Source organism: Xenopus tropicalis, chromosome 3 (genome assembly GCF_000004195.4).
Source record: "Xenopus tropicalis strain Nigerian chromosome 3, UCB_Xtro_10.0, whole genome shotgun sequence".
Taxonomy (NCBI): domain Eukaryota; kingdom Metazoa; phylum Chordata; class Amphibia; order Anura; family Pipidae; genus Xenopus; species Xenopus tropicalis.
The window spans coordinates 50,278,954-50,295,628 of NC_030679.2; the positions used below are offsets into that span (position 1 = coordinate 50,278,954).

The 16,675-nt window shown below is 37.2% G+C and overlaps 1 protein-coding gene across 1 annotated transcript in view; it reads left to right on the forward strand.

The window, feature by feature from the left end:
• Positions 1-297: 297 nt before the first annotated feature.
• washc4 (WASH complex subunit 4) overlaps positions 298-16,675 on the forward strand; it is a 32,187-nt gene continuing 15,809 nt past the window's right edge. Inside the window, exons 1-15 of the mRNA XM_004912904.4 lie at positions 298-420; positions 3,235-3,374; positions 5,146-5,199; positions 6,184-6,249; positions 7,019-7,064; positions 8,050-8,117; positions 8,756-8,838; positions 9,878-9,920; positions 10,551-10,654; positions 11,699-11,819; positions 12,754-12,877; positions 12,961-13,088; positions 13,885-14,045; positions 14,358-14,484; positions 16,338-16,463. Of these exons, the coding sequence (XP_004912961.2) occupies positions 354-420; positions 3,235-3,374; positions 5,146-5,199; positions 6,184-6,249; positions 7,019-7,064; positions 8,050-8,117; positions 8,756-8,838; positions 9,878-9,920; positions 10,551-10,654; positions 11,699-11,819; positions 12,754-12,877; positions 12,961-13,088; positions 13,885-14,045; positions 14,358-14,484; positions 16,338-16,463 (1,458 nt within the window). The 5' untranslated portion in view covers positions 298-353. The remainder of the gene's footprint in view (positions 421-3,234; positions 3,375-5,145; positions 5,200-6,183; positions 6,250-7,018; positions 7,065-8,049; positions 8,118-8,755; positions 8,839-9,877; positions 9,921-10,550; positions 10,655-11,698; positions 11,820-12,753; positions 12,878-12,960; positions 13,089-13,884; positions 14,046-14,357; positions 14,485-16,337; positions 16,464-16,675) is intronic.

The window sequence follows — 16,675 nt, forward strand, 5'->3', positions numbered from 1 at the left end:
GTCATTGTGTCCTCATCATTCTGTTGATGGATGCAGGTGTAGAGTAGAATAGAATTACTATAAAGACACGGACTGCCATTGCTGTACTGGTAATCCATTGTTTTTAAACCACGAAAGTTACAAAAGCGAGAAAGTGTTCTTAATAACACTTTTTATGTGATATAATAAACCACTAGAGTAGAAGGATTTGCCCACAATATTTATGGCCGCCAGCGCTTCCACACAGTGCATGTGATCACGTTATCCCTCCTCAGTAAAGGGGAGGGGGCGTGGTTTAACAGGAAATCACGTGGTCTCGCTGTCACGGGGAAGGAGGTGGGTGGGGTAAGTGGTGCTCAGTTAGTTCTACGGTGATGGCGGCTACTTCGGAGACCAAATCTCCGGACTGGGAGTTTGACCGGATTGATGACGGCTCTCAAAGTAAGCGTGGGGCTCGCATGCGGCGTTTGGTTGCTTTATGCAGTGGGGTCATGTTTGGTTCTTACGTATTATTGCTGCAGTGCTTCCTGGTCTGTGGCTGCTGGCCAGCACTTGGCAAGCTGAAAGTGGCAGCCTCTTAGAGTTGTAGTTCAGCAACAGCTGGATTTCCAGCAGGTTGCCTTTTCGGCCAGGAGAAGTGTCACTTTTACTGTGTGCATGTCTTTTACTTTGTGTTCTCCCAGAAGTGATTGTTGGTCATTTCTAATTTACACGAACCTTATTACAGACCAAGACTCTGAGACAAGGTTCTCATCTTAACTGATGTTTTATTCATTAATCAAAGACAGAGTCTTGTGGAAGCTTTCAGCAACACAGAACAACTGTAATGAGTCGCAAGCAGCTTCAATGTGAGACCCTGAAAGTCTCAGCCTTTTATAGAGGATGGCAAACCTTATCTCAGAAGTATAGAACACCCATTTTACAACATTCTGTGTATTCTGTGGTTACAGCTGTGCAAGCAGCAAAGTGTATGTAGGGACTTAGCTAGTCAGCATCAGGTCCTTGTGATTTTATAAGAGGGCATATTGAACTTATATATACTTTACATATATGGCATATTAAAATATTTTTATCTTCTACCTCACCTGCCTTGGGTTGTCTTTATAGGGGACACTGGGGAATTTTATGTGTCCCTTTATACAGAATGCACCTGTCATAAGTTAGAGTCTCCAACATGATATAGAAAATTCCTGTGTATGCGGTCAGTAACATCAGTAACTAGAATTTTCAGTAGCCGTTGCCTGCGCTTCCATTTATTCCACTCTATGGCAGCTGCTTTGAGCTGGGAATACAAGTCACACTGAAAGAATTTAGCTCCTCTCTCTGAAATTGAATTAATGAATGAGCACAGGAACAGAAGCCTCCTAGGAAAACAGAAATTCCTCTGTTCCAGTGCCTGTGCCTTGCACATACATTTAGGAATGAATCAATATGCAAGTTATATGAACAGTATCAGCAGGACCCAAAATGATATCAGCTGCCAAAGCTTTAGTTAATTGGTTCACATGATGTAATTTAATATCTAATCATTGTAACTAGTAAAAGTAATGGTCAGGGTAGTGTTAAAGGAGAAGGAAAGGCTAAGTCACTCGGGGGTGCCAAAATGTTAGGCACCCCCAGTGACTTCAATCTCTTAACCTTTTACCCCGGGCTGGTGCCCCTGTTAAAAAACCACACCAGCCCACAGGGTACCTGCGAGCGTGCGTCTCCTCGTTCTGCGTGCTTGCGCATACACAGTACAGTGAAAAGCCGAACTTTAACAAAAAAGTCTGCTTTTTCACTCTACTGTGCGTGTGCCGGCCCAGGGATTCCGAAGAAATAAGGAAGAGGAAATACTCACTACAGGTACCCCGGGCTGGAGCGGTTTTCTCCTAACGGGCACCAGCCTGGGGTATGAGGTAAGCGATTAAAGGGGGGGGGGGGTCAGTGACCCAAACAAACAGCATTTTATTTTCCAGGCTAAAAAGAGTAAGAATAGAAACAATAATACAAAATAAATACTACAGACAAGCTAAAAAGTTGCTTAGACTGGGTCTTTCTGTAAAATTTAAACTTACAGTTTAATTTTTCATGTCTTTACTGTAAAATATTCAGAGAAAACTATGTCAAGAATGGAAGCGAGCGCATATCTTTCCTCATTTGCTAGCACAAAATGACAGTGCGGTCTTTATCTCCTTTCAACATGGGAATGGAATGATGTTCTAAACAAGCCAGTGTTTTTGGAAGGAGTTGGGAGAAACTGTTAATCAAAAAAAAAAAAACATGCATATTCGTGTGCTAAAGATCAGTTCAGCATACTTAGTTTTTTCTCAGGTACAAAGGGGATTTATCATAGTTTTGGTAATATTTTTTCTGCAACCAAGTATTTTTTTAAAAGGGGAAGTATAGCATAACTCAACATTCTCCTGTGTAGGCAATGCTGCTAATACCATATGGTGCCAGTTTTAGTCTTTATTATCAGTCTTAATTATCTTTAAAAATGTCCCCTTTATTGGAGCTCTTTTAGATCCTCCCTGGTCCCTGTCTGTGTTTTTGGGAAAATGTTCAATAAAGCAGCACAAAGCAACACTTGTAAACCCATGCCTTCTGTATTTAGAGGATTATAATGAAATTGCATTTTTTAAATTTTTGCTCAATATTTCTCTTATAAGCACTACTTAAATGTCTGAAACATGAAAGAACACTAGTCTAGTTTTTGCATATATTGAGCTAGGGCCCTTTTCATTGAAAGCGAACCTTAAGGCTATGGCAAATTATGACATTCCTCAAAATGTCATTCTTCCTACCCTACAGCATCAATTTGGGGAAAAGTCCAGCACAATAATCCCCAATGCACAACAAGTTGCATTGAGTGGTATCAGTGCAATTTAGCTTTGGTTTATTTTTCGAAATGCATAGCACTACTAGTGCAACCATACTGGTCATATGCCTAGAACAGATCCCCATTATGCAGCTTAGAAATCTTCCCAGGCCAGTAGGAAGTGTGACCTTACAAAGTTGTCAGATGTCAAAGAGTGTGACTATGCCAAGTGTATGTCAGGTGCTTATGAATTATTAAAATGCTCTCATGAATAGGAAGGAAATGGGAATTTCTCACAATAACCCAAAATGTTGTTTGATTCAATTTGTCATTTTTGACATCTAAAATGCAACACTTAATATTTTTTGGTTTGAAAGAGCTGTTTAAAAACTGAAACTTACTGGTATATACATGTTTGTCAATACACATTTGTTGCTTTGGTTTTTTTCATACAGAAATTCATGCAGAAGTTCAACTGAAAAACTATGGGAAATTTCTTGAGGAATATACATCTCAGCTTCGAAGAATTGAAAATGCCCTGGATGATTCAATTGGTGATGTGTGGGACTTCAGCCTTGATCCAATTGCACTGAAGGTTTGAACAGTTTTTATATCAATTTATGTTTGTTTATTTCTTTTTTCAAACAAAGAGGCTGTCCAACGGGATGTGTTTTGAATGCTTATGACTTGGGGTTTTCCAGATATGGGGTATTTCTGTAATTTGGATAACCATAATTTAAGTCTAAATTAACCCTATAGGATTGTTTGCCGCTTAGTTACCAGAAAGTACAAGGTACTGTATTAATATTACAGAGAAAATGGAAACCATTTGAATTATTTGATTAAATTGGACCAAATTGGGAGATGGTCATCCTGTAATTTGGAGTTTTCTGTATACTTGGTTTCCAGATAATTGATCCCATTCCAAAAAGTTTCACTGTTGGAATAATATTTTGTAATGATAGTTATGCACTAAAATAATCCTTCTCTACCCACTGCTGCAGCCATCATGCTGGTGATGCGCAGGCTTGATAGGCTGGAGCAACATGTAAACCATTTATCTAGCCAGTTGTGTCTCTGCAGTGGCCTCTACCTTGTTTTACATACATTACATTGGTACATATAGATAACACTTTTAAATGTGTAATTGTTTGAGAAAATGGCTTAACAATGCCTTGGCCCTTTTGTGCTACAGGGATGGGACCTGTTATCCAGAATGCTTGGGACCTGGGGTTTTCCAGATAAAGGGTCTTTCCTTAATTTGAATCACCATACCTTAAGTCTACTAAAAAATCATTTAAACATATAAATAAACCCAAATTGATTGTTTTGCCTCCAGTAAGTATTAATTATAGCTTACTTGGGATCAAGTACAAGGTACTGTTTTATTATTACAGAGAAAAGGAAATCATTTTTTTTTAATTATTTGATTAAAATGGAGTCTATGGAAGATAGCCTTTTCATAATTTGGAACTTTCTGGATAACTGGTTTCTGGATAACAAATCCCATACCTGTATTAGCATTGTCATATACATCTGTGGAATTTGCCTATATGTTCTGCTATATGTCTTTTTTATTGGCTTCTATAAAGAAGAGTCTTATCTAAATTCTCAGCTACAATGACCCTCTACTTTCTGTTTTAGTCAGACTGCTGCCCTGAAAAGTAAGTGCATTATGAAAGGGAATTCTAAGAAATATATGCTGTCCACCATTTAGATGCACCTTGGCTAGAGTCAGGACTTTGGAAGTTATTATATAGTTGGTGACAGAACTTACAACTTGTTGGCCAGTCCAAATGATTTGCATTAGCTAATGCACAGTTTATGTCAGTAATATTGTAGCAATTCAATGAAAGAGGAAATTTACCAGTTGTAGTGCCGTGTATATTTCATAACATACATTCTTATGCAAGGGATTCCTTTAAAAAATGTACTTACTGTTATGCAAAGTTTCCCTAGTGAAAACAGAAATTTAACATGCCTTACCATGAATCTTTCTTGCATCAAGAAGAAACTATACATTATAGTTATATTCATTAGTGAAACTAGAATTGTCCAATAATAAGTAATGATATTGATAACTGTGTATGTTTTTTGTGTGTGTTCTGCAGCTTTTGTAATTCAGACTTTAATGTTTTCTAACCTGCAGGCTCAGATTAATGCAAACGCTTATTACGCTTTTTAAAGCATAGTAAAGTTTAAAGGGTGTAATCCTATAATGGGGCACAAAACTAGTATGGTTTAAATTTGGATTGGTTGTTCTTGGCTCCTGGACTAGAGCATTTGTACATGAGATTTTATTATTCCTCAAATGTCTAATTTACCATATAAAAACGTACATTTCCACTTTCTTTATTTCCCCTAAGCTTGTGCCATATGAGCAGTCCTCCCTCTTGGAGCTCATCAAAACAGAGAACAAGGTAACTTTCTGCTCCTCAGTAGCAATATATAATCTTAAGAGACATTAAAGGAACAGTAACATAAAAAAAAATGAAAGGGTTTTAAAGTAATTAAAATATAATATATTGTTGTCCTGCACTGGTAACACTGATGTGTTTGTTACAGAAAGGCTACTATATTTTATATAAGTAAGGTGGGGTGTAGCTATAGGGGCAGCCATTCAAGCAGGGAAAAAGGAGAAAAGGCCCAGGTTACATAGCAGACAACAGATAAGCCCTGTAGAATATAACGGGGCTTTACCTGTGCCTTTTCTCCTTTTGATGGCTGCCCCCCTGGCTACAAGTAGTCTTTCTGGGCCAAACACACCAGTTGTTCAATTACAGCTAACAGTACATTATATTGTAATTACTTTTATATACTTTTATTTTTTGGTGTTACTGTTCCTTTAAAGAAATATGCAAGCTGCTGATTCAGTTTTCAGCCAAACACACTCATGTTAACAGGATATTTACCCAGGCAATAAATCACTTTCCCAGTCAGTCATATCTTGATCTTTGCTTTAAGTACTGAGTAATGGAAACAAATTCTCTCTTGTCCTTATTTATGCTTTAATATGAAACTAAATGAAGGACCACTAAACCTAAAGTACTAGTTGATCCAATATGACAGTGTTTTTCTTCAGTTGCTTTGGAGTTCAGTCTCTAAATGTTTATTTTTCTGTGCCTTGTATAAACTCAAGGATATATAATTCTGCCTCTTTAATAAAATATCATTAGCCCTTTGGATGAAAATTATTACTATTATTAAAAATAACACATTTTTTATAAAGTTCCAGCATAGTCCACAGCACTGTATAATAAATGGCTTTATATAATGAACATCCGATAACTAATGCTAGAGGTAAAGCTGGCCGACCCAATAAATACCCTAAAAATAGTTCATTATTTATACTTACTCTTTTTGCTTTTAATGTTTCTAAGCATTTGTCCTCTCCTTTTTTTAAGGTTTTGAACAAAGTTATAACTGTTTATGCTGCCTTGTGCTGTGAAATTAAGAAACTTAAGTATGAGGTAAGCAGTTTCAGTTACGCTTGAGCAATGTTTTATTGGTCATGTTATGGAACTTGTGTTTTTGCCACCAGATGTTCTATTCATTCTATTTCTCAGGCACCATAATTGCTTTTTTTTGGCATACTGTGTGTTTAATGCCACCTTATAACATCTCAAAAATGTTTTGCAGAAGGACGCTAGCTTTGTTGGCATTGAGCTTGCAATATTGCAATACTTCTCTTTAATTTGAATTCATAAGTCTGGAAATGATCAGTCTTATAATAATTAAAAATACATTTGAAGTTATAAGGAAGCAAAGCAAAACAGCACAACTAAAAAGAAGTCTGGGCACATTGGGCATCAACTATAACAAAACCCATATACGACTTCAAATGCTTTATTTTCAGAGTGATCTCTCTATATCCACTATCCATGGCAATACTAGCCCAGTGGCTTATGATGAAAACTGCAGTTACTGTAACTTCTAATGAATTGGGTTTCAAAGGGTTGTGTTGGTTATAGTGGTTAGTGGTCCAGTCCAGGATATAGGCCTGTTAGGGTGAAAATTGGGACTGAGTGCTTATTTATATACTGTCCTGGATGTCCCTATAGCTATTGCTTAAACTAGTTGTGATCTAAGGGTTATCCTGACCAAATGTTGGACCAGGGGGCCTTGACCTAAACAGCCACAAGACCTCTTCTCTTAAATGTTGTGTTGCTTGCATGTATGCCAAATCAAGATAGAATTCATACCTTTATCTCAATTGTTTTTTTTTATTTCCTTTAACAGGCTGAAACAAAATTCTATAATGGACTTTTATTTTATGGAGAAGGGGGTATGTTTTTTTTTTTTTATTCTGTTCTCTACTTGGTTTCATACCTATGTAAAATAACCTCCAATTAGTTCCTAATGCAGACAGCATGAATATAAATTTCCAGTGGGTCTAATGAGTTTTAATAGATTTATTAACCCATGAATGAAAGTTCAACAATGCTAATTTTATCCTTTGTCATAAATGTTGTGCTTGTGTTTGGAGGTACAGCAGCCTTGTGATACTAAGGAAAGTAACTGCTGCCTTGTCCTGTCCTTGTGCATAACCGTGAACATTTAATGAAATAAATATTTTCTTTTAGCTGTTTGTTTATATATGTTATCATTTAACTAACACACTGATATTAAGAGTTAAGGTGGGTGATATCGTGCCCTAGGGCCAAACGATTGCATTGCAATGAAGGGGATAGGAAAAGTTGGAGCGAGGACTGCATCAATGAGCCGTTGCTGTCCTCGATCCGACAAAAAATCAAGCCTGTCCGATCAGCATCTGCCCAATATTTGGCCAGATATTGGTCAGGGGGGCCTGTCGGAGAGCCACATAAATGAGCAGATAAGCTGCTGAATCGGTCGTAAGGACCCGAATTGGCAGCTGAAATCTGCCTGTGTATGGCAGATATGAGCAGCAAGCATCTTTAAATCTTTTTTTTTTTTTTTTTTAAATCAGAAGCAAAATTATAAAACCTATTTGGGAAAACATATTTATTAATCATCCACTACAGTTTAGGTGCATGTTTTTATCAATGACAGTTCCCTGTTAAGATCAACACTCATGCTTACCAAACACCTATACCAGCTCAGTGTTTATAAGAGAGAGAGAGGATAGAGGGTATAAAATATCATTTATGTTAAATGCAATGGCAAGAGCTTTGGGAAGTCAATTCTTTAGTGTCTGGGCTCCATGTGAAGCAATGTGCAGATTTTCTTTATTAGTACCCCTGTTATTAATATTTGTCATCTAAATGATAACATATCTATTGTTTGTTAAGCTGCCGAGTCAAGTATTGTGGAGGGTGATTCTCAAATCCAAATGGGAAGATTCATTTCATTCTTACAGGTAAAACTACCCTATTATTTTTGGTACCTGCAGTCTGGTCAGTGTGCATTTTACCCTTCAGGGTATAAACATCTGGCATTGCTTTAGTGTTGAGGTCTTCAATATATGTATTGTTGTTTATGTGCCTGTGATTTAAAGCATGCTTTTTTTGTCCAGCAATGCTTGTGTCAGAGGAACCAAATCCACTCCCACCAATTTCTAATGTTTAACTCAAGTGCACAGCCCCCCTGCTTATTTCCACATGTTCCTAGTTTTAAGTATTTAAGGGATTTGGGAAGGGGCAGGTAGGATTGTGTATTGGAGTAAAAATTTAAAGAGATTTATTGTTTCTTGGAAAAAAACTGACCCGTTTTTTTCATTACAGTTAATAGCAATGGAATTGCTAAAGACCAATTCTTCATTCTGCTATGGGCTAGATAAGACCAAGTGAGCCCACTGGTTTTAGGTTGGTTAGTACTAATAAATACAGCATATGTATTTACTTAAAGCAAAGGATTTTGTTATATATGTTTAAAAAATATTTGTTACATTAGGTATTATTGTATTTCCATGTCACCTTCTTGAAGCCATGTTATATGTATTTTCCTGTCTTCTGCTCCTCAATCTTTTTTTTTTTTTGTTTTACTTTCCTGTTTCAGGAGCTTTCTTGTTTTGTTACACGCTGTTATGAAGTTGTAATGAATGTCGTCCATCAATTAGCTGGCTTATACACCAGCAACAGGTAGTCTGTGTGGAATTTTTTTTCCTTTATCCCCCTGAGCAGTACTACATTGGTTTCAGGCTTTACAGATACACATGTTGTTGAGGTATCTTCTCACAATCAGCACATCAGCTAGTAATCAGTGCATGAGGAAGTTTAGCAGTGCTGCTTTAAGGTTCTCAAGAGAACTTGAAAAAAGCAGTCACTAGGGCATATCACAACAGATCTATTCACAGTCCTTTTGCTCTTCACTCAGAGTCAAAGACCATAATTAAGATTTTTCTTACGCCGAATGTAATCACCAGAATTAGTATCTCTAACCATCCAGAGCTAAGTTATTCTTACTTTTTTGGAGTAACCTGCTGATTGAATAACTTCTATAATTCTATTAAACATTTGCTTAGTTAGCAAGCATCTGTACATCCAGGCTTTTGTTCTTGTTTATGAATCAATGAACAACCCTACTTATATTTGCTTTTTGAATGAACAGACTCTGTGTAGGACAAGCATGTTACACTTTCCCTTTCCTGGGAATAGCCTAAGTTCCTCTTGTATGATTTCATGTAATCTTCCTAATGTAGAAATACGAGTCATTACCTTTTTTCTTGTTATATAAATATAAAATGACTACAAAATAGAGGCTCAGTAATATAGCTAAACACAGTGACCTTAAAGGAGCAGTAATACAAAAAAATAAAACTGTATTTGCTTTTCACTAACATTGGCAATCTACTTGTTTCTGTCACAACCAAAGTCAGATTACATTGCAGTGTTCTACATTATTGTTTCTTATTTGGAAGTATGCACACCCTTACCTATTGTCTTTAGGGTATGCTTATTATGACCAGTGTCAAAAAAGACTTGTACAGTAAAAGCAGAGGTATTTAAAAAATAAATACATGGGTCTGCCTAAAATGTTGAAGATTTGATAAGACACCAATGCTATATATACTTGCATATGGATAATTTACATTTTTTAATGTTGCTGGCCCTAAGTGTTCCTCCTGATGACGTATTTGTGACAGAATTCAACAATAATCATATCTATCTTCTTTTCTAGGAATGAACCCAAGATTATTGAAACAACAGGAGTCCATTTCTTGGTAAGAAAACACGAATTCCTGGAGTATAGACTGCATTAGGGCATTATACATGTGCAGGGCTGCCATCAGAAATCTTGGTGCCCTGTGTAATTTATTTACATTGTGCTGAAAGATAAACTAGCAATTAGAATGAATTTATGCAAAAAGTTAATTAATCGGGGGAGTTTAATTCATCTGATAATTTACCTTGATGGTGCCTGCCCCTGTCAAACTGCTCTGTATTGTTAATGCTTTATACATATCTTGAGTAGGTTTATACATAAGTTATGTAAGTTTATACTTAAGTTCATATTTAACTAACACATGTCTGCGCTATCCAGCTGGGCCCCTCTTGGGTCAAAATTGCCCCTTACAACAGTCCACCCCTGTACCCCCTGACGGTGGCTCTGCATGCTTGTAGTCTTCAAAGCCTCGTCTGTCAGGGAAGTAATATATTGGTGTGAATAATCATGCAGTAATGAGCAAGACAGTCCTTAGTTTGTACATTTATTCTTATATTTATAACATGGTATAGTCAAACTGATATTGTTGCGGTTTCTTTGTTACCCACACAGTGCAATCCATACACTACCCCACTTCTCATTGACCTTTTTATGTATAATTTCCTAAAACCATTGTAATTTTATGTAGACCATGTATGAACATCTTGGAGAGTTGCTGACTGTTCTGTTGACAATGGATGAAATAATAGAAAACCATGCTACACTGAAGGATCACTGGACCATGTACAAAAGGTTGGACAGGAGCATACTATTATTTGGGCTTTTTGGGAGATACACAATAATATGGTATAACTTGTTTGTAACCTATAGCAACAAATCAGCAACTGGATTTAACCTGTTTGCTGCAGTTAGAATGTTGAAAACTCTTACCTGATTTGTTAAGGCACTTTTGTAAATCTGTTACATTATAAGGGGCATACTTATTATAGTGTGCAAGCCAACATCGCTACACTATACACACTATAATAAATATGCCCCTAATTGTTTGGCTCAGGATTTGGCCAAATGGTGGGGACCTTTTCTGCAAGATTCTCTCATCCTAATATGTAAATGTGGGTTTGGATTTAGATTGGGATTTGGATGAATTTTTTTTGTTTTATTTTTTTGCTTTATTAAAAAATACAAAAGAACCCTACAGTTAGGTACAAAAAACATATCTTTACATCTCAGTAGAGCAAACAGAGATTGGCTGAATCTTTTGTGGTGAATCCTAAAATTGTACATTGGAGCATCCCTACTAAATACGGCTGGTAAATGTTTAAAGACTGATATGAAATAAGCTTAGGGCCGTGACATATGGGGAGATTAGTCTCCCGCGACAAATCTTCCTTGTCGCGGGCGTCTAATCTCCCCGAAATGCCATCCCACCGGCTAGAATGTAAATTGACGGTGAGATGGCAAACTTTGCCGATTTTGGCACCACGTATGCCATCCCACCGGCGATTTACATTCTCGCTGGTGGAATGGCATTTCGAGGAGATTAGTCGCCCGTGACAAGGAAGATTTGTCGCGGGAGACTAAAGGAGGTCTGCCACGGCCCTAAGCTTGGTTTTCACTCCGATAAAACACTGTAAGTTTGATGTTACACTGATAACTTTGGTTTCTCTATTGAACTCCACAACACTGTTTTGCTTAATCTGCCTAGTGACAGATTATTCTTTCTTTCTGAGTAAGGGATAGTTCTCTGATTGTGATTAAGGGTGTTGTATTGCAGCTAAGGTACCTGTGGTGTAATCTGTTTTTTATTTATGAATATGTCACATAATTGTTTTTCAGGCTGCTGAAATCTGTGCATCATAACCCTGGCAAATTTGGGATTCAAGAAGATAAGCTAAAACCCTTTGAAAAGTTACTACTAAAACTGGAAAGCCAGTTACTAGATGGGATGCTTTTCCAGGTACTGTGATTTTAATATTTGTTTGATTGAAAGAAAAGAGATTTTTTTTTCTAATACTTTCTGTTTGAAAGCAGCAATTAAATTAATGGCACACTCAGTGATCTCCTTTGGGTCCTTGCTATTTAAACCCTACTCGACTTTCCTCTGCTTTTTTTCCTAGTCTAGTCAGCAGAAGTTAAGTGCTCCCTACAGTTGCAGGCAGACTGCCATTGGGGGGACATTGCTATACACTGCCTTCCATTAGAAAAGAGTAAAAGTGATTATTTTAATTTCTTAAAGGAGAAGGAAAGTCTAATAAAGAGCTAAACTCAAGCTGCAGGCATACCTTCAGTTCTCTCAAGCCTCCCCAAGTTTCTTCCGTTCAGATGATCAGTAGCCTCATAGGAAAAAAATGCAGAGCTCTGTAAAGAAAGTTCCCATAATGCCTTGCTCCTGCACCAAGACCGGTGTACATGCAGTTAGTAAGACTATAAGGAAGCTTCCTGCTGATTGGCCCAGATCACACATTCCTTAGGGGGGGAGGGAGTTCTTCGTATTCTTGAGCGAGGGGGGAGAGAGCTGCATGTCTCTGGTACAGTGAAACAAAGAGACAACAAATCCTGTTTCTTTTGACAGAGAACTCAGTGTAACGTTTCTGTGAGTGCTTATGGCTGTATTTACATAGACCTTTCTGATAAAGCTTACTTAGTTTTTACCTTTCCTTCTCATTTAATGCTATGAAGAACTTTATATGATTCTATTTGTGAAAAATATGAAATTTGTTTTAATTTAATAGCATATTAAACTGATTTGTATGTTTACTTATGTCTACCATTGATAGGAGATTCAAATTTAATGTGGGCCTAAGAAAACTAAAGCAATGCGCTGATGTTATTTGTATGTGTATTAAGTGGTTCATAGATGGGTATTTCATTATTTGCTTCTACTGCTACAGGGATGTGTAGAACAGCAGTTTGACTCATTAAATGGCGGTGTCTCTGTTTCAAAGAATGGAACATTTGCTGAGGAATTTGCACATAATATTCGCACTATATTTTCAAATGTGGAAGTAAAGCTTGGTAAGCGTTTTGTTTTTAACGAATAATTTGCTGTTACATAGTGGATTTATTTGATTTCAGTTTTTTTCCCTCCTGTGCTGTAGGTGAAGCGTCTGAAATAGACCAGAGAGAGAGATATGTAGGGCTGTGTGGCCTTTTTGTTCTCTACTTTCAGATATTTCGAACAGTTGACAAAAAATTTTACAAATCACTCTTGGAAGCATGTAAAAAGGTATATTATGTTTTAATTTTAGAATGTATATTTTCTTGCTTGAAGTGATCTTTGGTTCTTTTCCTTTGCAAATGCCAGCTGTTTCAGATATTAGTTCAAAGTTTCATGTGTCAAGGTATTAAAACAATGCAAGAGATTGTACCACAAACTGGCTGCAAAAGATTGCAGTCTCTGACTGGCCTTTAAAATAGATAATACATAACAGTGCAGCCTAAAGGGCTAAAGTAAAGTAATAAAACTATTATAAAGGTGCATTTGCCTTTTTTAGGCATAAGGCTAAAAATCTGCGTGTTTCCCAACACATTCGTCTTGCTCATCCATTTAGTGATGTGTTTTAAAGTTTAATATTAGTAGGATCCTAACCAGTTTTGATAATTGTCTCTGTTATCCCTAAAAAAGGTGCAGCCTTTAGGCTAGCGCCACACTAGGTTGTTTATACACAAACCGAGAAACAGCCCCACCACTTAAATCCGTGCTCTGTTGTGTCTGCATTGACACTGCATTGGCCTTGAGGGCAAACACACAGAGCAGATTTTGTCGGCAAAACGTGTGAGTATGCATTTTTACATCTTCTCCATGTGTCTGCATCTAGGCTAATGCAGTGTCTCTGGCTGTTTACACAACAGAGAGCATGTCTGAGTGGAGGGGCTGTTCCTGTGCTTACACACAGGTGGAGAAACAGGCCTGTGCGGCAGTGTTTCTACACATATTTTCGATCTGTTTTGTCATATAAAGTCTTTCATGTGATCAAATATTTTCCATATTAGGAATTTTTACTTTGTTTTCTCATTTGTAGGTGCCAGCCATTACCTTAACAGCTAACATCATATGGTATGCTGACCATTTTCTGATTCAGAAGGTTCCAGCAGCTGCTAAACTTATAGACAAGAAAAGCCTTCAGGCAATCAAAACCCAGAGGGACAGTTATCTACAGACAAAAGCTCAATCCCTGAGCAAGTGAGTCATTTTGACATTTCTGTATGTTTTGTGTAATGGGACATCAGAGAATAACCAACTCGGATCTAGTGAGTGCTATGAAAGTCTAAAGCTGGCCATACACATTGATTTTTTTTTAGGATAAAGCCCTAAAAATAGCAAATCGGAGCATGTTCTGAACATTAAATAGTTGGCAGACACCAATGGTATGAAAATGACCGATCGCCATGTGTGAAAATTATTGTGACGATAATTCTGAGCCCACACAATTGCATGCATGTTGAATGGAATTTTACTAATTATACTTATGTATTCATTTGCACTTTCCCTAAGAGATGTCCAATCGTATTATGTGTTCGTAAGTGCTTGGATGATGAAAATGGAATCCATTTTATCTAAGGAGCAGAAAGCAGAGAAATTTGCAGAAGACCTCACCAATAGATGTAATGTATTTGTACAGGTAAATTATCTTATGCTACAGTTGCATGGTTCCAAGTTCTGCTATGCATTCATTAACATTTGCTACAATTTATCACTGCCTATTATGCCATGATTGCTTGTGACAGATCTCTTTCTGCTGATGTTAACAAGAATTGCATGTCACATATGAGTATGATATTTACTGATGTTCACAGTCAGATAACGTCTAATTGGTTGTTATTGTTTTCAGTCATTTAAATGACAAGGAAAGCTACTATTCCCTGGCATGTTATACAGTGGTGTGAAAAACTATTTGTCCTGATTTCTTATTCTTTTGCATGTTTGTCACACAAAATGTTTCTGATCATCAAACACATTTAACTATTAGTCAAAGATAACACAAGTAAACACAAAATGCAGTTTTTAAATGAGGGTTTTTATTTAGGGAGAAAAAAAATCCAAACCTACATGGCCCTGTGTGAAAAAGTAATTGCCCCCTGAACCTAATAACTGGTTGGGCCACCCTTAGCAGCAATAACTGCAATCAAGCGTTTGCGATAACTTGCAACGAGTCTTTTACAGCGCTCTGGAGGAATTTTGGCCCACTCATCTTTGCAGAATTGTTGTAATTCAGCTTTATTTGAGGGTTTTCTAGCATGAACCGCCTTTTTAAGGTCATGCCACAACATCTCAATAGGATTCAGGTCAGGACTTTGACTAGGCCACTCCAAAGTCTTCATTTTGTTTTCTTCAGCCATTCAGAGGTGGATTTGCTGGTGTGTTTTGGGTCATTGTCCTGCTGCAGCACCCAAGATCGCTTCAGCTTGAGTTGACGAACAGATGGCCGGACATTCTCCTTCAGGATTTTTTGGTAGACAGTAGAATTCATGGTTCCATCTATCACAGCAAGCCTTCCAGGTCCTGAAGCAGCAAAACAACCCCAGACCATCACACTACCACCACCATATTTTACTGTTGGTATGATGTTCTTTTTCTGAAATGCTGTGTTACTTTTACGCCAGATGTAACGGGACACGCACCTTCCAAAAAGTTCAACTTTTGTCTCGTCGGTCCACAAGGTATTTTCCCAAAAGTCTTGGCAATCATTGAGATGTTTTTTAGCAAAATTGAGACGAGCCTTAATGTTCTTTTTGCTTAAAAGTGGTTTGCGCCTTGGAAATCTGCCATGCAGGCCGTTTTTGCCCAGTCTCTTTCTTATGGTGGAGTCGTGAACACTGACCTTAATTGAGGCAAGTGAGACCTGCAGTTTTAGAAATGGCTTTATAACCTTTACCAGACTGATAGATCTCAATTACTTTTGTTCTCATTTGTTCCTGAATTTCTTTGGATCTTGGCATGATGTCTAGCGTTTGAGGTGCTTTTGGTCTACTTCTCTGTGTCAGGTAGCTCCTATTTAAGTGATTTCTTGATTGAAACAGGTGTGGCAGTAATCAGGCCTGGGGGTGACTACAGAAATTGAACTCAGGTGTGATAAACCACAGTTAAGTTATTTTTTAACAAGGGGGGCAATCACTTTTTCACATAGGGCCATGTAGAGTTTTTTTTCTCCCTTAATAACGTAAACCTTCATTTAAAAACCGCATTTTGTGTTCAATTATGTTATCTTTGACTAATAGTTAACGGTTTTTGATGAGCAGAAACATTTAAGTGTGACAAACATGCAAAAGAATAAGAAATCAGGAAGGGGGCAAATAGTTTTTCACACCAGTGTATATCCATAATTTCAGGTTATGGGTTGTAGATTATAAGACGTTTTCCCCAAATTTTTTAGGAGGAAATGATTTGTGTGTTTGATATCTAAGTTTTTATGTTGTGACATTGCAAAATTTTTCTTAGAATAATTTTTTTAACTTTTTCTTTTCACAACTTTAGGGTTTTCTTTATGCGTGTGGTCTTAGCAACATCATCAAAACCACCATGAACTTGTATATGTCTATGCAGAAACCAATGACAAAAACGTCAGTGAAAGCCTTGCTTAGATTGGTAGAGCTTCTCAAGGTACATTGTTCTTATATTTTGTAGAACCTGCACTTGTCTTATTATACAGTTCCACAAGAGTCTATAGTCTGTGGGTAATAACCAAAGTGCATAATATAGTTTGAAAGCACCTTGTTCGCTTTTCATGCAATTTTCACCAAATGCTTTTAGGCAATATCCATTGAGGTGCTTTCAGGGTGATTCAGGGTATTTTGTTTTCACCCACTTTCTCC